Here is a 23,281-nt window from a genome sequence, read left to right as displayed (position 1 = left end):
GTGGTAAGCGTATGGATGATCCAAAGTTAAGGAATTCGAGAAATCGAGGCCCATAAGCATTCCAGCTCAAGTGGATACTTCATATAGTGTGGAAAAAATTAATGCGATTGAACTTTAAACAATGCAAGTTGAACTGGACAGCACGTGAAGATCTCCCCGTGCATGCGGACAGCCCAGAGGGTCGGACGGTTGTGAAGTTCGCATTTTGTAGAACACTTGGGTTTTGTAGAGCGTGTCTTCAGTTTTACTTATGTGTGTCGTGCCCCCGAATCACACCGTCATTACTGTGTGTGTTCCCCAAGACCTGCAAGCTTCCCAGTACAGCAGCGTGCAGGCGACTCAAGAACCATTTGTGTGGGACTACTACTACAACGAAACAAGCATCAGAATGTTATCATTGTTTCTCGGTATTCATTATGCGTCTAGTGCCATAAAATCTCCTAATGAGATAAACGGACTTTAATGACGAGTGAAGCTTGCCTTTGTTTTCTTGAGTTTAGTGAAGACGTCAAGAGACACCGATATCAGCTGCGGCTTGTTTGATGAGTTTGGTAAATGAACGTCTTAGTTGCAATATGTATCGGCAGTCACTTCTTGCCTTCTCAGTTTGATGCGTGATTCATGAAGCTATTCACTTTACCTAAGACTTGCTGTTCGTCCAAAGAGTTACACCATACTTCCATTACACTAACATCATATCTTCCATACATTACTTATTATTTATTTGATTGACATTTTTTAGATTGTTTCTTTACTTCGCCGACACTTAGCATAAACTCGTGGTGGTTCTTGATACGAGTTGCTTTTGAGAAAGGCTGGTGACGTGCACGCTGTCAGGTTATTGCAGGTCATGATCGTGTGTAGCGTTGTGAAGTGACTTGTTCGATAGTGTATTACCACTTTATTACTGCTTACGAAGTGACCAGTGGCTTCACAGAATTCAGACTATAAAACCGTAGCAATTGCATTCAGAGAGAAAAAAAAAATGATACTTTGAAGGATTCCAGGCTCTTCTTCATTCCAAGAATTTACCCAGTGGTGGCTTACGAGTCACTTTTCCACTGATGGCTCCAAAACAGAACAATTACTCATAACTGGATAATTTCTTGAATCCTGAAGGGCCTAAAACTACCTGGGACTTCTAAGACTGGCTTTTAATGGATCTGTCTTGTGGATGAAATCTTAAAACCCACAGAGAATCCAAGAAGCCATGAATGTGTCGACTCAGTTTATGGATCTTGACACAAAGCACTTCCTCCTCTTAATGGAAGTGATGGTGTATTGTGTATTCTTCCCTCCCTCAGCGCGTCCCCATAAAAGAAAACCTACTCGCTCATTTCGTGTAAACCCTGCCCCTCCTTGCCTATGATTCCTTTTTCAGTGGTATCTGATGTATGTTTCCCCCCTTGTCCTGAGTCCTTGAGGCCCAATATTATACATGGGCTACTCCAGTGGCTGTTATTAGGTGTTGCAACCCTCGTGCCTCCCACCCCTAGGTGTTGCCCCCGCTGCCCCTCCCTGTGACGTAGACACAGTCGATGTTTTTTCTTTTTTCTTCCATAAGTGATCACTGTGCTCTTTGACACCTTGATGGTGTTGCCATATATTTTTTTCCGAGTGGTTTCTAGTGTTGCCATCATCTTAGTGGTCCCTTCTACAGTGTTGCCACACCTTAGTGGTCCCTATAAGCGGTTATGCCACCTCCCCAGTGGTCCCTGCACACTGGTGCCACACCCCAATGGCTCGTACACAGTTGAGCCATTTCAGTCATGTCCGGAGCATCACCCTCCGTGGCCTCTGCCGTATTATATTACTTCCTTAGTGGACCCTTTACAGTGCTGTCATGCCTCAGTGGCTCCCTTAGCGTGCCACATGTTGGTGGTCCCGTCAAGACGGTACCAGTGGTCATCAATAGCGTGCCACTCCTCGTGGTCCCTATAGCGCTCCCATCCCTTGTGGTTCCCAACAGTGTTCAGACACTTCTTCCATGGTCCTTGTAAATTGTTGCCACTCCAGTGCTCCCTTACAGTGTTACCAGATCTTCAGCAGTGAACCAGTACAGCATTTTCAATTCCCTCCCTAAATAACCTTACCGGTGTTGCCACATTTTCCTGGTGGTTTACCTCCTATGGTGCCACTTCCCCAGTGCTCCCTCTACATGTTGCCATATCCAGTACTCCTCATACAATGTTACCACTTGAACAGTGGTCCCTCTACAGTGTTGCCACCTTCTCCTCAGTGGTCCCTCTACAGTGTTACCACCTCCGCGCTTGGCGGTGTATGGGCGCGGTGTTGCTGTAGTTCTTCCACGTTGTGTGTCGTCTCGTATAGTTTGTGGTGTGTGTGCTGTGAGACACACAGACAGACAAACAGACGGTCAGGTGGTTGGGGAGTGTGAGTGAAGAGTGAGCGTGAGGCGTGAGGGTGGTAGCGATGGGTCCAAGGCTTTGTCATGAGCTCACTGCCACCACCACCAGGACTGGCCTGCGTGGCGGCCAGCTCCTGCCTCCCTCACGCTGGGCGAGTGTAGTGTGAGTGTGTGATGTGAAGGTGGCAGCTGCCACTCAGTCGGCTAGCCAGCTGACCAGCCTCCGCGCTGCGGGGTCCGGACTGCTGCTCCTACCGCTACTGTTGCTGGCACTGCCGAGAGTCGTCATATCCAGCCAGGGTCCACCGCATATCCGCCAGGCGGCCGTCCCGCCCACACGCATCTGCGGGCCGTGCCTCCTGGCCCGGGCCGCACTCGTGGTGGCCCCCCTGGCCCTGGGCCCGCGCCGCCCGCTTTAGCAGCACAGCACTGGCGGGGGTGCGGGCCGGGCCACCCCACGCGCCACCCGGGGCTCAGTTGTTCTTCGAACAATTGGGTGGCGCGCGGGGCCGTCGACAATCGCGTGTTGTTGTGTCGCTGTGGCTTGTGGTGCAGCGGACGGTGCGTGCGGCTCACCCAGCCGTCGCTGCCGGGAGACCCGCGGCCAGGTGGACCGCCCGGGCCACCCGGCACCGACCTGCTGTCCCGCCCGCGCCGCCTACCGCCCAGAACACGCCCACACATGTCAGTATTTATTCAGTTTAACCTGCAATAAAAGTCAAATCTATATTCATGTCGATTATAGAGTGATAACATTCGTGAACATATAGAATATTACATGTACAAATATATCCTTGTTTTATTATCCTGCACCCCACCAGATGCCTGTCATGCAGTGCCCAGCGATGCCCAAGTACCATTCTTAAAAAGCTCATTCACGACCTGTGACTGCTCAGCGGCACTGGCAATGGTCTCCAAGAAACAAGTCTTCACCATTTAACTTAGTCTTTATTAAGGGCTCTGATTTCAAAACCAGTATATAAACTTACAAAATGTTTATAAACTTTATATAGACATATTGTATATTTGTATATGGAAGTAACATTAACATCTGCAATAGCTAACAAATTTTTTTTTTAACTGATTTCAGTGAAATAGTCATGATGATAACAGTTCATGAATAACAGCAAAGGTACTTTAGTTTTCAGTTCTGGTCATCTTGGTGTAGTCACCAGCAAAAGTAATGTTTCTTATGAGCATGAGGAAGACCTCTACATGCTATTTATAATTATCAAATGCATATTCATATATTTTGCATTCAGGGACAAAATCTCATATTTTACTACGTAAAAATCAGCAATGAGGGTTTATTATTTTTCTGTAGTTGTGAAGGGTCTGCACCATTGTTGGTCTCCTCTTTTTGGACTCAGTACACAGGTCAGCAAGACCAAACAGATGGACAGCCACACCATGGTTCCACTGGCCAGCCTTCTCGTCCAGGAGTTCAGAAGGTTCAGCCTCACTCTCTTGAACAAAGGACAGCTGCAAGAAAATTTAGTTACAATGTGGCACATTTGTCTTCACTGCTCAAATGGCAAACAGTCACCCTAATGCAGTTTTCTCCCTCTGCATTAGAACTGATTTGTTAATTTATTTAAGATAAAAAAGCAGCCAATCTCATGACAGGAGCTACAATTGTTGACAATCACAAGGCTGAACTTTATGCAATGATAAAAGTAATGTCTTAACTTATAGAAATATTATTTCCTAATCTCTAAACCTTCAAGTAAATGTTAATTTCTGGTGGTGTCTTATTTTTAATGAAAGCTATCTCACAAAGCTAATAGAGGAATGGGCACTGGCCGAGAGAGAGAGAGAGAGAGAGAGAGAGAGAGAGAGAGAGAGAGAGAGAGAGAGAGAGAGAGAGAGAGCATTACCAGGTCACAGCCTTCTCGCTCTTCTTGGTAGGATGGCAGGCCAGTCAGCAGCTCCAGCAGCACCTGCGGTAAACACTCATGCTCATTTATTGTTACATTCTTTAGACAAACAAATCTTATATCACTACTTGACTTTAATGAAAACTTGATGGTGTTGTTGTTATGCATAATTGTATGAAGTGACACCACAACATTCTCAGGAATTTTAATACTGAATAGGTTTAACAGTTTAACACACACACACACACACACACACACACACACACACACACACACATTAATATATATATATATATATATATATATATATATATATATATATATATATATATATATATATATATATATATACACACACACACACACACACACACACAGTGGAGACTCAATACTCGAACTTAATTTGTCCCAAATGGCTGTTTGAGTACTAAAAAATTTGACTATTGATACCTATAAATCAGATAATTTGTTCTAATCTTAGAAAAACCTCAGGTTTATAAAAATTTTGATGTATGTTTTTTTACAATTTTGATTTGTACATACCGTAAGAGAAGGCTGGTGATGGATAACTTCGAAGAGGAGGGGATAAGGATAGGGAGGAGGAGGGAGGTCGCTGGAGGATGAAAACGTCTTTATAACTTTTCTCCTGGTGTGATTCCTGTGAATCCAGTAATGGAGGGATGTGGCTCACTACCATTTGCACTCGCACCAGATTCCTTGTTTTCACCACTAATAAGCCTCTTTGGTCCCCTCATAAGTTTCTAAATGAAAAACTACCAGAGAATACGGAATATTTTTTTTTTCTCTCAATACTACAGCAAGACTAGGGATGTGCACTGGCATCGGTATACCGGTATTACTGGTATTACCACTAAAACGGTATCAGAACAGTACAGTGGTGGCTGCAAGAAGGGAGATGACAGAGCTTTGTATACTACCAAATGTGTGGTTGTTTGACTAGCAGATATTTTCACCACTAATAAGCCTTTGGTGTTAATGCAAGTTTATAAATAAAAAAAACTACAGATAGAATGTAGGAGAATGTTATTTTCATGACCGTAGCAGCACAAGTCTCAATTGGGGGAGGGGGTAGGGGACACCAGGAAACTTTTGTTTACAACCACGTGTTTGACTATCAGGTATTTTTTTCTAGTATTAAATTGAATTTTTGTGCTTGAGTATTGAGTCTCCACTGTGTGTGTGTGTGTATGTATGTGTATATATATATATATATATATATATATATATATATATATATATATATATATATATATATATATATATATATATATATATATATATATATATATATATATATATATATATATATATATATATATATATATATATACACACGCACATTATACTTAAAAAAAACATACATTCTTTTGATGAGAAGGCAATGTTACCATACATTCTTTTGATGAGAAGGCAATGTTACAAAATAAAATTTATGAAAGTGCAAGTTTCACCTTTAGTTACATGCATGAATTTGTGTTGAAGCTGAGGTTTATTTCAACTCCCCGAGAAGGTACAGTGCTTACTCCAATTTTGCGAGAAATGGGGCGGCATTGTGAGTCGCAAATTTGGAAATCGCAAAATTGGAAGTATTATTCCTATGGAAAAAATTGAATATGGTGGACCCCTCGTCCATGGTTGCCTAATTTTTTAATATTTTCCTAATATTTTGCCCATAATTATATCACATATATATTGAGCCAGGTATCTTTCCATATGAATGATCACAGTGTTTGTACAATGGCTACGAGAATCAAAAATCTGTCCACCATAGGTTTTTACAGCTTTTTCAATTTTCTCAGTTTTTAAACACCATTCTCACAGTTGATTCTCCCACACCAAACTCTCTGGAAATATCACAGTCCATTTTTCCACCTCTTTTCATCTTAATTATCTTCATCTGCTCCAAAGTTAGCCTAATGTTTTTCTTGGTTGGTGGCGCCATGTCGCACAAAGTCGAGAACAAGGATTCCTCCAAATTTGCAGAGAGAACTCCGTGGAGGACGGAGGTGTACATAAACAAATGGAACGCGGGAGGGAGCGGGGCAGTGTTGCCAGATGAGCTTCGTTGAATTACGCCAGATTTTTAAGAAAACTAGCCAAAAACCACCAAACTATGATAAATATACTATAAATATGATAAATATGAATAAATTAATAAAATATATTGTCTATATAATACAGTAATATATAATTAGCGGGAACGCTCTCTCTCCCGCCGCCACCACTCGCAAGACCGGGAGAAAAGAGCATGATGGGGAAATTTTTAAAATGGCAATTTTTGGTCCTTGGTCGCAAAATTGGCGCATCGCAAAATTTGAACTCGCAAAATTGGAGTAAGCACTGTACTACAACAATAAAAAATTACCATGAACATTAATTGAACAAAATCTACAGATAACATGGAAAACATACAAAAGACTTCCATTTGTTTGTCTTACAATTCCAAAGCTGAAGGTGTCCATCTTAACAGAGATGTCTCCCCTGAAGGCCTCAGGAGCCATGTAGGCTGAGGTGCCAAACACTGTGGTGGTCTTGATGAGAGTGGCAGTGTGGGTGCCTCCACTCCCCAACCGCACCAAGCCAAAATCACCAACCTGAGCAAGATCATCATAAAGTCAGATCAGTCATCCATTGTACATAACCTCACTGGTACCCAAACAAGGGATTAATCAGACCTCGGGGGTAATCTAGCAATTTTTATGAGGTGATGTTAGGTACAACAAAAATTAAATAAAAAAAAAAATAAATAAAAAAAACTGAAAATAAAAAACAACACTGGTACCTTACATTAAGGAGTAATGTTAACTTATGTTGTAAAGTGAAACTGTAACTATTATTTGATAAACTAAATAACAATAAACATAAAAAACTATTGTAAATAATTATAGAAGAAGAAATATGTAAATATGTCTATAAGTGGGCAGCAAGCCAAGAGTATTTTGACAGGTATGCTTCAGGACACAGTAACTTAGCAACTCTGACATAATATGTCCAGTATTGGACATGTATATTGACAACATATTATGAAAGAGATATGTTTAATGTGGCATGCCAAATAGGTTAATAAGCTGAAAAGATTTGAGAACCACTGATATACTTATAGACATTATAGTCACAATAATAACTTAAGGTAAAGGATACAAAGATGAACACCATTAAAATGGTTAATGAGACAATATTATGGAGCTTTATGTAAATATTAAAAAAAAAACTAATCTTCAAAATTGTAACAGAATTCATCTCTATCTCTTTACTCAACAGAGCTAAGAACTCTCTAGTTCACAGTTCACAAGAAAAAATGACTGTATTCTTGGAAAATGCCAAAATTCTCAATTAGCTCCAGTTTCAAATGCATGACAAAACTGGAAACAGTGCTCAACCATGTCTTGTACATCATACTCAATGGGAGAAAAAAAAAACATGAAGGCAGCCAATCTTTACATGGATTAGGCTATCTTGCTGAGCCTGTCCTCTAACCTTTGGTGTGAAGTGTTCGTCAAGCAAGATGTTGGCACTCTTGATGTCGCGGTGAACCAATGGACGCTCCTGGTGGGTGTGTAGGTACACAATGCCTTGTGCTGTTCCCTCCCCAATGGACACCCTTAGCTGCCACCCAAGAGGAGGACTCCCACCCTAATGAAGAAGGTCATAACTGCCAGTCACAAGTACAACACTTTTCTGTCCTTGTCACAGTCACAACATTAAGGTTTGGCTTAAAGACTAGATTCATTTAATCTAAAAAAACAAAAGTGTAAGTTCCTTCTATAACTCAATCATTTTGGGCATTAACCCTCTTATCTTTCCTTTAAGTCCATTCCATATGACAGCAGTCAGTACATGTGTGTGTGTGTGTGTGTGTGTGTGTGTGTGTGTGTGTGTGTGTGTGTGTGTGTGTGTGTGTGTGTGTGTGTGTGTGTAATTCACTGTTTGATCTGCTGCAGTTTCTGACGAGACAGCCAGACGTTACCCTACGGAACGAGCTGTGTGTGTGTGTGTAATTCACTGTTTGATCTGCTGTAGTCTCTGACGAGACAGCCAGACATTACCCTATGGAACGAGCTGTGTGTGTGTGTGTGTGTGTGTGTGTGTGTGTGTGTGTGTGTGTGTGTGTGTGTGTGTGTGTGTGTGTGTGTGTGTGTGTGTGTGTGTATTTACCTAATTGTAACATACGGGAAAGGAGCTATGCTCGTACTGTCCCGTCTCCATATCTACTAATGTCCAGCTTTTTCTTAAAATCATGAATATTCCTTGCGTTGACCACTTCCACGTCTAAACTATTCCATGCTTCCACCCTTCTATGAGGGAAGCTATATTTTTTCACATCTCTCCTATAAGTGGCCTTTTTTAGTTTTTTCCCATGCCCTCTCGACACTCTTTCATTCCACATACACAGATCTTCCCTATCCATTTTTTTCCATGCCAATCATCACTCTGTATATTGCTATCAGGTCTCCCCTTTCTCTTCTGTTTTCCAGGGTCGGAAGTTGCATTCTGTTCAGTCTGTCTTCATAAGTCAAATCTCTTAAGTCAGGCACCATTTTTGTTGCAGCCCTCTGTACTTTCTCTAGTTTCCTTATGTGTTTCTTTAAGTTCGAGCCCACTGTATTGTTGCATATTCAAGCCTTGGTCTTATCATTGCAGTAATTATTTTCTTCATCATTTCTTCATCTAAATATACGAACGCCACTCTTATGTTCCTCAATAAGTTCAATACTTCTCCAATTATTTTGTTTATATGTCTCTCTGGCGATAGGTCATTGGTAATTGTCACCCCAAGGTCTTTTTCTTCATGACTGGTTTTATGTCTTCATTTCCTATCTTGTACATACTCCTGATTCTTCTTTCACTCTTGCCAAACTCTAATTTCTTGCATTTTGTCGTGTTGAACTCCATTTGCCATGTACAGCTCCATTTCCATATTCTGTCCAAGTCTTCCTGGAGTAGTTCGCAATCTTTGTCACATCTCACTTTTCTTAACAATTTTGCATCGTCTGCAAATAGGCTCACATAACTGGACACCCCATCCACCATGTCATTTATGTAGACCGCAAACATTACTGGTGCCAACACTGATCCCTGTGGAACTCCACTCTCCACCAAGCCCCATTCTGATGGTCTGTCCTTAATTATTGTTCTCATTTCTCTTCCTACCAAAAGTCTTCCATCCATTTTAGTAAACTGCCATGCACTCCTCCTACCATTTCAAGTTTCCAGATCAGTCTCCGGTGTGGTACCTTATCAAAGGCCTTTTTTAAATCCAGATATATTCCATCAGCCCAACCATCTCTTTCCTGTATTACATCTATCACCCTCGAATAGTAACATATCAGGTTTGTCGTGCATGAACGCCCTTTTCTAAAACCAAATTGACACTCACAAAGTATGTCATTTTTCTCCAAGAAGTCTGTCCATCTATTCTTCACCACCCTCTCACACATCTTAGCTACCACACTTGTAAGTGACACTGGTCTATAGTTCAATGGGTCTCTCTTGTTACCTGATTTATAAATTGGGACAATGTTAGCTCTTTTCCAGTCTTGGGGCACTACACCTTCCCTTAATGAGGCATCAATTACTTCACAAACTTTTTCTGCCAGTTGCTCCTGCATTCTCTTAAAATCCATCCTGATACCCCATCAGGTCCCACAGCTTTTCTCACTTCTAAACTCCCCATCATATTCTTGATCTCCTCCACAGTTACTTGAAACTCCTTCATAATCCCTTTCTGTTCCATTACCAGTGGCTTGTCAAAAGCAGTCTCCTTTGTGAATACCTTCCGAAAGCATCCATTCATAACCTCTGCCATTTCCCTGGGATCCTCACTGCAAACTCCATTTACTTCTAAACTTTCAATACTTTCTCTATTTTTGATGTTGTTGTTCACATGTCTGTAAAAAAGCCTTGGTTGGTCTTTACATTTATCAATTATATCCTTTTCTTGTTTCTTTCTTTCTTCTCTTCTAATCAACACATATTCATTTCTTGTGTGTGTGTGTGTGTGTGTGTGTGTATTTACCTAGTTGTAACATACAGGAAAAGAGCTATGCTTGTATTTAGCTATTTGTATTTACCTATTTGTGTCTTACAGGGCCCGAGCTAAGCTCTCTGTGTCCTGCCTCCTTGTCCACACTTATCATATCTCTCTTTCATCTGGTTGATACACGCCACATCTACAATATCACTATTCAATTTGTTCCACTTGTCAATACTATGGAAGGGGAAACTGTATTTCTTCACATTGTTTAAACAATTATCTTTTGTTAGTTTTTTTTTTGCATGTCCTCTAAGCCCTAAGGTGACTACTTAGGGCTGCTTATATCAAATCCCTGTCCAGTAAGTCAATTTTGTTCACTATTTTGTACATTGTTATCATGTCACCCCTTATTCTTCTCTCTTCCAATGTGGTCAACTCCAACCTCCCCAAACTCTCCTCGTAAGTTATATCCTTGAACCCTTGTACCATCCTTGTTGCCAGCCTCTGTACCCTTTCCATCTTCTTTACATGTTTCTTCATATAAGGTGACCAGATGACTACTGAATACTCTAACTGAGGTCTTATTATGGTGCATAGTATTTTCCTCATCATTCCTTCATCCAGATAGTGAAATGCAAGTCCTATATTCTGAAACATATTACATGTTTTTCCAAATATCTTGTTGATATGTTTCTCCGGTGACAGATTATTTTGTACAATTACACCTAAGTCTTTCTCTTCACTGGCCTCTCCAATTATCTCTTCTCCCAGTTTATAAACCTTGTATGGCCTGTATTTACTTTATCCCATTTTCATAACATGACACTTTCTTATATTAAACTCCATTTGCCACTGTTTACTCCACTCGTATATCTTGTCCAGATCCTCCTGTAGCCTATTACCATCTTTCAGGTTTTTTACTCCCCTCATTATCTTGGTATCATCTACAAACATGTTCAAATAACTATCTATTCCTGCTGGCAAATCGTTAACATAAATAAAAAACATGATAGGACCAAGCACTGACCCTTGAGGAACTCCACTGGTCACTTTCTCCACTTTGACTTCTTTCCCTTCACTACCGTTCAAATCTCTCTCCCTACCAAGTAATTCTCCATCCATTCAGCTAATTTGCCACTCACTCCTCCAGTCTTCCTTAATTTCCATATCAGTTTATATATATACTTTATCAAAGGCCTTCCGTAAGTCCAGATAAACAGAATCCACCCAACCCTCTCTATCTTGCAATATGTCAGTCACTCTTGAGTAAAAACACAATAAGTTGGAAACACATGATCTTCTTTCCTAAAATCAAACTGTCTTTCACTCAGGATGTTTTCACTTTCCAAATACTCACTCCATTTATCCTTAATCACTTCCTCACACATCTTGCACAAAATACTAGTCAAAGACACTGGTCTGTAGTTTAAAGGTTTTGTTTACATCTATTTTTATATATGGGCTCAATGTCTGCTCTTTTCCACTCCAAAGGCACCCTTCCTGTTCTTATGGAGGCTTCCACAATGTCAAAAATAGGGTCGAACAATTATTGATCTTTACACTCTTTCAGTATTCTACCAGATATACCATCAGGCCCCATTGATTTATTAACATCTATGTTATTTATAATTTTCTCTATATTGCCTTTACTGACAATGATGATGTGCATTTCTTTTACTTGGATCAATGAATGGTTCCTCGTTCGTAAACACCTTACAAAAGTTGTTGTTCAATATTTCAGCTATATCACTAACATCCTCATATATTTTCTCCCCAACTTTTACTTTTTCTATTGCCTCCTTTTTATTTAATTTTCCATTTATGAACTTGTAGAACATTTTGAGATCATTTTCACATCTCTCCACCACCCTCTGTTTGTACTACCTTTGTGCTGTTCTCCTTACTTCAACATATCTACTTCTTGCAGTTATATATGTTTCCCTTGACAAAACTTCATTATTATTCTTGAATATATTCCATGCCTTTTCCTTGTTCTTTGCCTCCTCACAATTTCTATCAAATCACTGTTTTTTTCTTAAAGTCTTCATTCAATAATATGGCACAAACCTTTCTACAGCAGTATTATATGTATCCATAAATTTATCATATTTTGATTGGATATCTGCCTCCTGATACACCACAGACCAGTTCCTTTCACTAAAAAATTACCTTAGATTGGTGGTTTTCAAACTATTTAGTATGACAGCACACTAAAAAAACATTTAATATTTTGGCGGCACACCTGCCCTGTGATCTCTCTCTCTCTCTTTTTCTCTCTCTCTCTCTCTCTCTCTCTCTCTCTCTCTCTCTCTCTCTCTCTCTCTCTATATATATATATATATATATATATATATATATATATATATATATATATATATATATATATATATATATATATACATACATATATATATATATATATATATATATATATATATATATATATATATATATATATATATATATATATATATATATATGCACAAGCTTTATCCTTGCCGATCAATGTAAGAAATCCTCGATAACTAGCAAAATTATATAATTTTCGCTGCACACCAGAGATAATGACGGCACACACTTTGGGAATCACGGCCTTAGATGATTGTAGTTTGCCTTGGCATAGTTTAATCTTTCCTCCATGTAAGTATCACCCTTCACCATATCCATTCCCATATCCAACATGAATCTAAGGACATCATGGTCACTTTTCCCCAGGGGACACTCATGTTCAACTTCATCCCTTAAACAGATGCCTTTAGAGAATACCAAATCTAACCTTGCCGGGGCATCCTACCTCCTGCACTTTGTTGGTTATCTATTATCATGTTCAACAACTTCTCTCCCCCACTCACCACCATTTACCACTTCAAAATCTTCCCACGCTACTTCCTTACAATTAAAGTCCCCAACTAACACCACTTTATCCTTTTGACAATTTCATCTTTCAATCTATTTAGGGCACTTCTCATCACATTTTATGTGCTGTTCAATATCCCAAGCACTTGTTTTGGGTGGCATGTATACTGTTATGATGTTAATGTCTTGTTTTCCATCTGTTATAATCATACTAATCACTTCCTCACTCTCCCTGCTAAAGTTCACTTCCTTCACTATCAGATCAAATTTTTTTAGTTAATACCATTACACCACCACCTCCTCTTACCACTCAATCACTGTCCCATCCTCACATCTATAAAAATCCAACATTTCTTTGAACTTATTGACTGTCCTTGCTTCAAATACTTTCTTATCTAACCATTCCACACCTCTACACATCTTTGTGGAAAGCTGAACTTCTTGATATCTCCTGCACTTTTCCTTTCTTAATTTCTTTCCATGTCCTCTTGTGTCCCTGGTGTCCCAGATTAGTAAGTCTTCTCTATCTGATTTTTCCAATCCATTCTTCGCTCTGTACATTGCTATTAGATCTCTTTTCCTTCTCTGTTCTAAAGTTGTAAGATCTAGTATTTGTTGCCTTTTTTCATATGACTTCACTTAAACTCAGGGGAAATTTTGTTGCTGCCCTCTGTAATCTCTCTGGTTTCCTGATGTGTTTTTTTTGTTCGGTGATCATACTGTAGCTGCATATTCTACTTTTGGGGAGTATTAGAGTTTTTAACCTTTTTTTATCATATCTCCATCTATGTAAGTGAATACCAGCTTTATATTTCTCAAAAGTTCATAGGTATTTCCTGTAATCCTATTCATGTGTTTTTCTGGAGACATGTTATCCACAATGGTAACTCCTCGGTCTTTGCTTCAGACTTCTTTTTTATTTCTTCATTCCCCATTGAATAAATGCCCTTCAGCCTTCTTTTGCTCCTTCCAAATTCTAATACTCTGCACTTTTTGTATAAAATTCCATTTTCCATGTGAGTGTCCATTCTACTTTTTTACCCAAGTCTTGTTGTAGCACCTCACAATCTTTTTTTGCTATTCACTCTCCTCATTAATTTAGTGTCATCTGCAAACAGACTGATGTAACTGCCTATATTTTCTGATATATTGTTCACATATATTGCAAACATTATTGGTGCTAATACTGACCCCCTAAATGCATAACCTGACACTTTTTAGAATTAAACTCCATCTGCCACCTGTCTGCCCATGCTATCAGCCTGTCCAGGTCTCGTTGTATTCTGTAATTGTCCTTTTCACCCTGTACTGCACATGCTATCTTAGTATCATCTGCAAACTTTGATACTTTGCTACTAATTCCTTTATCTAAATTGTTAATATACACCAAGAAAAGAAGAGGTCCTAGCACTGATCCTTGGGGTACCCCACTAACCACTTCCTTCCACTCAGACATTGCCCCATCTAATACTACTCTCTGTTTCCTATCAGAAAGCCATTCACTAATCCAATCAACTAACCTACCCCCTATCCCATGTAGTCTCAATTTGTACACTAGCCTCCTATGCGGTACCTTATCAAACGCCTTGCTAAAATCTAGATATATAACATCCATGCTATTTCCATCATCTAACTCCTTGGTAATATATTCTAAGATATCGAGCAAATTTGTAAGACAGGACCTCCCTGATCTAAAGCCATGTTGGGTATCTTTAATTAATCTATTCTCACTTAAATGCTCCCAAATACGTACTACCCTTAATGATTTTCTCTAGTATCTTACATACTATACTAGTTAAACTGATCGGTCTATAATTATTCGCATCATCCTTCCTACCTTTTTTAAATATTGGTGTAACATTAGCTAACTTCCAGTCCTGAGGTATCTCAGCAAACCTAAGTGATCTTTCAAAGATTAACTTAAGTGCTTCAGAAATACTGTCTACACCCTCCCTAAGTACTCTGGCATGTAGCTCATCAGGACCACTAGCTTTCCTATTGTCTAGTTCAAGAATAAATTTCCTAATAATTCCCGATTTTATATCAATATTTTCTAAAGCTCTTAAACTACTCATCGCACTGTTTGTAACAGGATTTCCTATTCTTTCCCTAGTAAATACTGAAGAAAATTGTTTATTCAATAATTCTACTATATCTTCATTTTGATCCAATACTACACCATCTTTTCTGAGTGGTCCAATCCTATCCTTATTTCTTTTATCACTGACCTTGTAATAACTATATAATTTTTGGCGATCTTTACTCTCAACTCTAGCTTGTTTCATCTCTGCCTGCCTTTTACTTTTTTTATAACCTTACTCAAATCATCCCTGACCTGTCTGTACCTAATCAAATCTACATCTTCCCCACTTTTCTGCAACTCTCTATATGCCCTCTTTTTCTCTCTGATCTGTCTACCTATCTCGTGAGTCCACCATAATGGCTTCCCGTTTCTCTGCCTTATATCTTTGTAAGGGATACACTGTTTCACTATATCCTCTACTACAACCTTAAAAATATCCCACATCTCCTGTGCAGTTTTATTTCCAAAACTATCTTCCCAGTTTACCTCTCCTAATAACAGATCCTAATAACAGATTTATGTAGCTGTTCACTCCTTCTGACATGTCGTTAATATAAATGAGGAAAAATATTGGTGCCAATACTGACCCCTGTGGCACTCCACTTTCTACTGCTCTCCACTTGGACTTCATATCTTTAACTACCGTCCTTATTTCTCTCCTCCTCAAATAATTTTCTATCCATCTCAATGTGCTTCCTTTTAAGCCACCCTTCTCCTCTAACTTCCATGGTAATCTTGCATATGGCACTTTGTCAAATGATTTTTTAAATACAAATAAATAGTCAACCCATCCCTCTCTCTCTTGTACTCTATCAACTATTCTAGAATAGAAACTCAATAAATTAGTTACACAAGACTGTCTTTTTCTAAAACCAAATTGGCTATTTGATATTAATTTGTCTTCAAGGAACTCGATCCATTGTTTCTTTATTATTCTTTCACACATCTTGCATATTACACTAGTTAGTGATACCGGTCTGTAGTTTAAAGGTTCTTCCTTCCTTCCGCTCTTATATATGGGAACCACCTCAGCTCTTTTCCATTCTACTGGTACTGTTCCATTTTCTATTGAGCATTTTATGATGTATATAGGACTTGCTAGTTCTTCCCTACATTCTTTCAGTATTCTGCCTGAGACTTCATCGGGTCCCATTGCCTTCTCTTCATCCAATTCCTTCATTAAGTCTTTTATTTCAAGCTTGGTTACTTTAATCTCTTTCATATAGACTGTCTCTCTATTACCCTTAGTAAAGACCTCCTGGAATTTATTATTTAATATTTCTGCCATACTTTTTGGGTCTTCCACTATCCCATTCTCTCCTTTTAACCTTTCTATTGTTTCTTTTTGCCTAATTTTTCCATTTATGAATCTGTAGAACAATTTTGGTTGCTCCTTACATTTTTTAACAATGTCCTTTTCAAAGTTCTTTTCCTCTTCCTTCCTCACCTAAACATATTAATTTCTCGCTGCCTTGAAATTTTCCTTATTTACTGGATTTCTATTTCTCATCCACCTTTTCCATGCTCCATCTTTTTTCTCCTTTGCCCTAGCACATCTTGCATTAAACCAATCTTCCTTTCCTTCTTTTTTAGGTCTATATTTCGGGACATATTCCCTGACTCCTGTTTTGTATATTTCCAAAAATAAGTTATACTTCTCTTGCATCGTCTCTGAGTTTTCCATCTCCTCCCAGTTTACATTTTTAAAATAGTTCTTGAGATTCTCAATATCAGCCTTTCTGTAATTTTATCGGTCTCCTTTGTATGAATCGTCTCTATCTTCCTTTCCCTCTTCTATATCCATTTCTAATATTACATGGTCACTGTGTGTGTGTGTGTGTGTGTGTGTGTGTGTGTGTGTGTGTGTGTGTGTGTGTGTGTGTGTGTGTGTGTGTGTGTGTAGAAGTGGTGTTAGAATCTGACGGGAAATGGCAATCATATGTAAATCTACTAAGATGGAAGTGTTTGCATACTTAAAGCTTCATCAAATTAATCAAGCCATTAAAATATAAAACTCAATGATTCAAGCAATCAACCATCTCTACTGAATATCTGTGTGTGACCAATGCATGGCTGCTCACCAGGCAGGCAAGGCGGTCCTGCAGGCTGCCATTGGCCATGTAGTCATACACAAGACACCAGTCAGGCCCATCACAGGAGTAACCCACCAGAGGCAGCAGATTTTCATGGATACATCTACACATATTGATTTAGATGTTAGTGACCATTTAGAATATGCAACTGACACATCTTTACATATCTTCCTGCAATTTAAATAGAAATCACACACACACACACACACACGTCGTCGCCGTCGCTGAGAGAGGACGGCTCGTCTCCGGCTGCGTACGGGAGGAAAGAAAATACCTATGGTATTACAGGGCCCGGGTAACTCTAAGTTTGTGTCCGTTAATGTCCTACTGTCTCTTAGTGTTAAAAGTGAGTGATATGGAGAGTGATCCCTGAGAGGGGAGTGTGGACGGTGATCGTTCTGGACGTAATCAGCTGACAACAACAAAAATGGCGTCCAGGCAAACTAGAGACTTTGAAGGTTTTATTACTACGCCAAAAGGACTGCAGAAACTTGATATGGATGCAAGAATCCAGGCGCTGGAAAGTAAGTTCCTAAGCATTTTGTCAATAGAAGAAAAACTGGATAGAGTTCTAGCCGAGAATGATTCGTTCAAGAAAGAGATCTACTTGTTAACGCTAGCGAATAAAAAGCTATTGAAGGAAAAAGTAGAGATGGAGAAAGAAAACCAACAACTAAGGAAACAATGTGAAGAGATGAAGGCTAAACTCATGGAAATGGAGATAAAAATATCCGAAGGGGACTTGAAGAAAGAGGAATGTCTTAATCTAATTGACACCAGGATGAAGGAAGTGAATCATGAACATCAGGAGGTACGTACAAAGGTCGTTTAGGGAGATTGTTAAAAGGAAGAGGAAAATAAAGGGATTACGCAGAGGGAAATGGTAAAGGCACTAAAGGAAAATGAGTATGTGGTGAGAGATATTGCTGAAAAGAAAAAATGTGTGATCATAATAGGATTGCGGGAGGAAACTAACAGGAACTGGCAGGACAGGAGGGATAAGGAAAATGACAAGATTAAGTCTTTACTGAACAAGATCTCTGTGGAAGAAGAAGACCTATATGCTGAGGTAGAAGAAAGTGTGAGATTGGGAGCTTTTGAGGAAGGCAAGAATAGACCATTAAAATTGAAATTAAAGTCTCAGGTGGCAGCGGAGGCCTTGTTGAGGAGGGCTTGGAAACTTAAGGACTCTGAGGAAACCAAAACAATTTACATAAGAAGAAATATGTCACAAGATGAGAGAATGAAAATGAAGGAGCTAGTATCTGAAGTGAAAGAGAGGAATGACAAAAGAACAGAGGAGGAAAAGATCAAGTTTTTTGGGAGGATGAGAAATGGGAGGCTAAAGAAGTGGTGGATAAAACAGACGGAATAGGCATTACATGGAAGAATGAGACTAGGAATGGAATAAAAGTGACTTGCACAAACATAGATGGAGTTCTGTCTAAGAGGCTAGAATGTATGGATTACCTAAGAAATAACGAACCAGACATAATGTGTGTAGTGGAAACAAAGCTAAGGCCCAAAATAAAGCTAGACTGGTTTGTTGTAAAACACTACAAAGTATGGAGAAATGATAGAAAAAATAAAGGAGGTGGTGGTATAATGGTTCTTACTAAGGAAGATCTCATAGTGAAGGAGGTGAACTATAGTAAGAGAAATGAGGAAGTGATAAGTATGCTTATAACAGAAGGCAAGAGGGACATTAATATTATAGCAGTATACATACCACCCAGAACCAGTGCTTGGGAATATGAACAGTACCAAATGGTGATGAGAAATACTCTAGACGGAATGAAGCAAGAACTCATCAGAAAGGATAGAGTGGTGATAGTTGGAGACTTTAATTGCAAAGAAATAGTGTGGGAAGATTACGAAGTGGTGAATGGTGGTGAGTGGGCAGAAGAATTGTTAAAGGTAGCAACAAATAACTTGATGACACAGTGGGTGAGATCACCAACAAGGTGCAGGGGACAAGATGTTGCAGCAAGGATTTGGTATTTACCAGGGGAATCTCTCTAAAAGAGGAAATTGAACATGAATGTCCCTTGGGGAAAAGCGATCATGATGTCCTAAGCTTTGAGCTGGATACAGAATTAAGCACGAATAAGATTGTGGAACGCAAGGAGGAAAAATTAAATTATACTAGGGCAAATTATAACCATATAAGGGAGTTCTTTAATGAAATTGACTCGTTCGTGGTATACCAGGAAAGAGATATGCAATTGAAGTACGATAAATTTATGGATTTGTATAACTCTGCTGTGAAAAAGTTTGTGCCATATTACAGAAAGGGGACTTTAAATAATAAACAGTGGTTTAATAGAAATTGTGAAGAAGCAAAAAAGAACAAAGAAAAGGCATGGAAGAAACTTAAGAAAAACAGTGATGTATTATCAAGGGAAGGCTACAAAACAGCAAGGAATAGATATGTTGAAGTAAGGAGAACAGCACAGAAGGAATATGAACAGAGGGTGGTGGAAAACTGTGATAGTGACCCAAAATGTTTTACAAATTCATAAATGGAAAACTAAATAAAAGGGAGGCAATAGAAAAGGTAAAAACGGGAAGAAGTATATGAAGATGCTGGAGATAGCTGAAATTTTGAACGACAACTTTTGCAAAGTGTTTACAAAGGAGGAGCATTTTATGGGAGGAAGGCCTACGGAAATAAAGCAAATGCAGGACATCATGGTTACTAAGGAAGATGTAAGGAAAATTATAAGCAATCTGGATATTAATAAATCAATGGGGCCTGATGGCATATCTGGGAGGTTGCTAAAAGAATGTAAGGATCAATTGTTGAACCCCATATTTGATATTGTGGAAACCTCCATACGAACAGGATTAGTCCCGAAAGAGTGGAAAAGAGCTGACATTGTGCCTATATATAAGAATGGTAGTAGAATGGAACCGCTAAATTATAGACCAGTATCGTTGACTAGTATATTGTGCAAGGTATGTGAAGAAGTAATTAAAGCTAAGTGGAGTGAGTATCTAGAAAGTGAAAACATTCTGAGTGAAAGGCAGTTTGGTTTCAGAAAAGGAAGATCGTGTATCCAATTTATTATGTTTTTATTCAAGAGTGACTGACATACTACAACATAGAGAGGGATGGGTGGATGCTATCTACCTGGACTTGAGAAAGGCCTTTGATAAAGTACCACACAATAGACTGATGTGGAAACTAAAGATGACTGGAGGAGTAAATGATAAACTAGCAAAATGGATGGAAAATTACTTAATGGGAAGAGAAATGAGAACAGTGGTGAGAGGAAGGAAGTCCGAGTGGAAGAAGGTAACCAGTGGAGTTCCACAAGGGTCAGTGCTGGGTCCCATCATGTTTTTGATTTATGTTAATGATATGCCAGTAGGAATTGACAGTTATATGAACATGTTTGCGGACGATACTAAAATTATGAGGAGAGTAAAGAATGTGGAAGATTGCAACAAGTTACAGGAAGATCTTGATAAAATATATGAGTGGAGTAAAGAGTGGCAGATAGAATTTAATATAGGCAAGACCCATGTTATGAAAATGGGAAGAAGTAGATACAGACCAAACAGGGATTACAGGCTGGGTGAGGAGAAAGACTTAGGAGTAACCGTGCAAAACACTTTGTCACCGGAGAAACACATTAACAAGAATTTTTGGAAAACATACAACATGCTTCAAAATATTGGCCTTGCATTCCACTACCTAGATGAAGGAATGATGAAGAAGATATGTACCTTAATAAGACCCCAGCTAGAATATGCAGCATGTGTCTGGTCACCGTATATGAAGAAAAATGTGAAGAAGGTAGAAAGGGTACAAAGGCTGGCAACAAGGATGGTACCAGGACTCAGGGAGTTAGACTATGAGGAAAGACTGAGGAAGCTGGGGCTGACCACATTAGAAGAGAGAAGAACAAGAGGAGACATGATAACTATGTATAAATTGGTGAACAAGATTGACATACTGGATAGAGAGTTGATAAAGGTGACCACAAGTAATCATCTCCGAGGACATGGAAAAAACCTAATAAAGGACATCTGTCTAAATGACGTGAGAAAATACAGTTTCCCGCATCGTAGCATTGATAAGTGGAATAAACTGAGCAGTGATGTCGTTGTCGTGGTGTGTGTCAATCAGATGAAAGAGATATGACAGGAATGGACAAGGAGACAGGACACAGAGAGCTTAGCTCGGGCCCTGTTATACACAAATAGGTAAATACAAATAGGTAAAATACACACACACACACACACACACACACACACACACACACACACAAAAAAAAAAAAAAAAAAAAAAAAAAGGAAGGAAAAGCACAAGAAGGAAATGTAGTGTACCAGGTTCTGTGTGAAGTACTATACTCTAAAACAAGACATCTATCAAACCTATTTTTTTATCTGTCTCAAAAAACTTAATTAATTCAAGGAAATTTTGAAAATATATAAAAAGTATTTAAAAGTTACAAATGTGTCACACAAAACCCCAGTGTGCATCATGCAACAACCAAAGATCTTGACATTATTGATTCTAGATTATAATTAACATAATTTTTTTTTCAAATGAGCACCAACATAGCCCAAAAGTACTTCTTTATGAAATTATTCCTTATCAATACAAATAATACGGCATTAACAGATTCAAGAATCTCATTTATAAATACTGACCTTGAAAGAACTTCAATCTCGGTCTTGAATTGGTCCTCCACTTTGTTCTCCCCTGAGGTAAGTCTCTTCACAGCCACCTTCTTCTCTCTACCTCCCAGCACCACCCTGGCCAGGTACACTGTACCGAAGGCTCCTTCACCCAGCTTATTGCCACCTAGATCATGTGGCAGGTCACTAAATTTGTTGGTGATTTCCTTTACAGTGCTGAAGGCAAAGTGTTTAAATCCAGACTCTTTCAATTCCTGCATAACCTCAAAATTCAGTTGAGGATTACCCTGTTCTTGAGCAGAATTTTCCTGGGCTCTCAGCTCTCTATCTAGCATTTGTAAAACATCAGAGTCTCCATCCACAACCCCTTGAGAGTCAACTCCTGGATGAACCTGGTCCTCTCTGTAGCTGCTGCCACCATAGATGAACCTGTAGTGTGTCTGACTTCCCTCTTCCAGTGCCTGGTCCAACTGATCCTCGGCATCACTGTCTCCCTCCTGGCGAGGCAGTGCTTCACCTGTGGTCAGACAAACTTACACACCTTCACACTCTCCAGTCAATCATTGTTTGGCAAGCACAGGTGTATACAGAAAAGCTGCATATCAGGAGAAAGTCTCATCATTATATTCAACCTGCACCAATCAATTGTAAGCTTACATTAAGTACTACGAAGGTTACAAATCATAACCAAAAATACTATGATGGGAGATATATGACAAATCACAATAAAAAATAAATTTTCTAAAACAGCCTCCAAGGTAGTATATTTCCAAAACCCTTTTATCTATATAGTCCTCATTAATACACAACAGTGTTCATTAATACACAACAGTGGAACCATGCGCGCTTTGGGGTCCGAGGGGTCTCCAAGCGCACGGGTTTGAATCCTGTCCACGGGCTGAATGCAGGTTGGGCTTTCTCACTCGGGGCAACGGTTTCCTAGTGGGTGGGCTTTGAGATAGGAGGTACCCTAAAAAGTATCCCCTTTAGCCCATAAACTCCCATAAAAAGCCCACATGGTTATAAAAAAAAAAAAAAAAAGTCAGTACAGCTGCCTCCACTTAACACTCAAGTACAGTGGTACCTTGGAGTACAAACGCTTTTGAGTACGAACAATTTGGAATATGAACAAAAAAATAGTGGTTTTTTTTTATTGGAGGACAAACTTTGCTTTGGAGTGCGAACAATAACAAACGCGGTCAACAGATTGCACGCAGTACTGCGCGATCAGCTGACTGCATGCTGGGCCACCAAGCTGCCCCAGTGCCTCAGGAGAGTTGTTTGCAGATGTTTGGTTGTTGTTTTGTAGTGCCGCGGATAATAATGTTTTTTTAGTTATTAAGATCACTGTCTAGCGTA

The 23,281-nt window shown here is 39.3% G+C and overlaps 3 protein-coding genes across 8 annotated transcripts in view; 1 reads left to right on the top strand and 2 right to left on the bottom strand.

Annotated features, from left to right (window-relative positions):
- Positions 1-3,159, top strand: part of LOC123509699 (diacylglycerol kinase theta-like) — a 59,050-nt gene extending 55,891 nt beyond the window's left edge. For all 3 annotated transcript variants that reach the window (XM_045264192.1, XM_045264191.1, XM_045264193.1), the window contains exon 17: positions 1-3,159. This exon is cut by the window's left edge. The gene's annotated coding sequence lies outside the window, so the exon portion shown is untranslated.
- LOC123509439 (translation initiation factor IF-2-like) lies at positions 2,654-3,052 on the bottom strand. The gene has a single exon (XM_045263728.1). The coding sequence runs from the start codon at positions 3,050-3,052 to the stop codon at positions 2,654-2,656; it is 399 nt and encodes a 132-aa protein (XP_045119663.1).
- A 137-nt stretch (positions 3,160-3,296) lies between the features above and the next one.
- Positions 3,297-23,281, bottom strand: part of LOC123509700 (interleukin-1 receptor-associated kinase 4-like) — a 37,372-nt gene continuing 17,387 nt past the window's right edge. For all 4 annotated transcript variants that reach the window (XM_045264194.1, XM_045264195.1, XM_045264196.1 and 1 more), the window contains 6 exons: positions 21,935-22,439; positions 17,261-17,375; positions 7,744-7,899; positions 6,705-6,860; positions 4,246-4,308; positions 3,297-3,850 (listed from right to left, as the gene is read on the bottom strand). In XM_045264194.1, the coding sequence (XP_045120129.1) occupies positions 3,662-3,850; positions 4,246-4,308; positions 6,705-6,860; positions 7,744-7,899; positions 17,261-17,375; positions 21,935-22,439 (1,184 nt within the window). In that variant the 3' untranslated portion in view covers positions 3,297-3,661. The remainder of the gene's footprint in view (positions 3,851-4,245; positions 4,309-6,704; positions 6,861-7,743; positions 7,900-17,260; positions 17,376-21,934; positions 22,440-23,281) is intronic.

Source organism: Portunus trituberculatus, chromosome 27 (genome assembly GCF_017591435.1).
Source record: "Portunus trituberculatus isolate SZX2019 chromosome 27, ASM1759143v1, whole genome shotgun sequence".
Taxonomy (NCBI): Eukaryota; Metazoa; Arthropoda; class Malacostraca; order Decapoda; family Portunidae; genus Portunus; species Portunus trituberculatus.
The sequence above is the reverse complement of the archived record's forward strand: the minus strand, read 5'-3'. Positions and strand labels throughout refer to the sequence as shown.

Coding starts and splice junctions, on each gene's coding strand:
- LOC123509439 (XM_045263728.1), bottom strand. CDS start 3,052: ATGTGTGGGCGTGTTCTGGGCGGTAGGCGGCGCGGGCGGGACAGCAGG.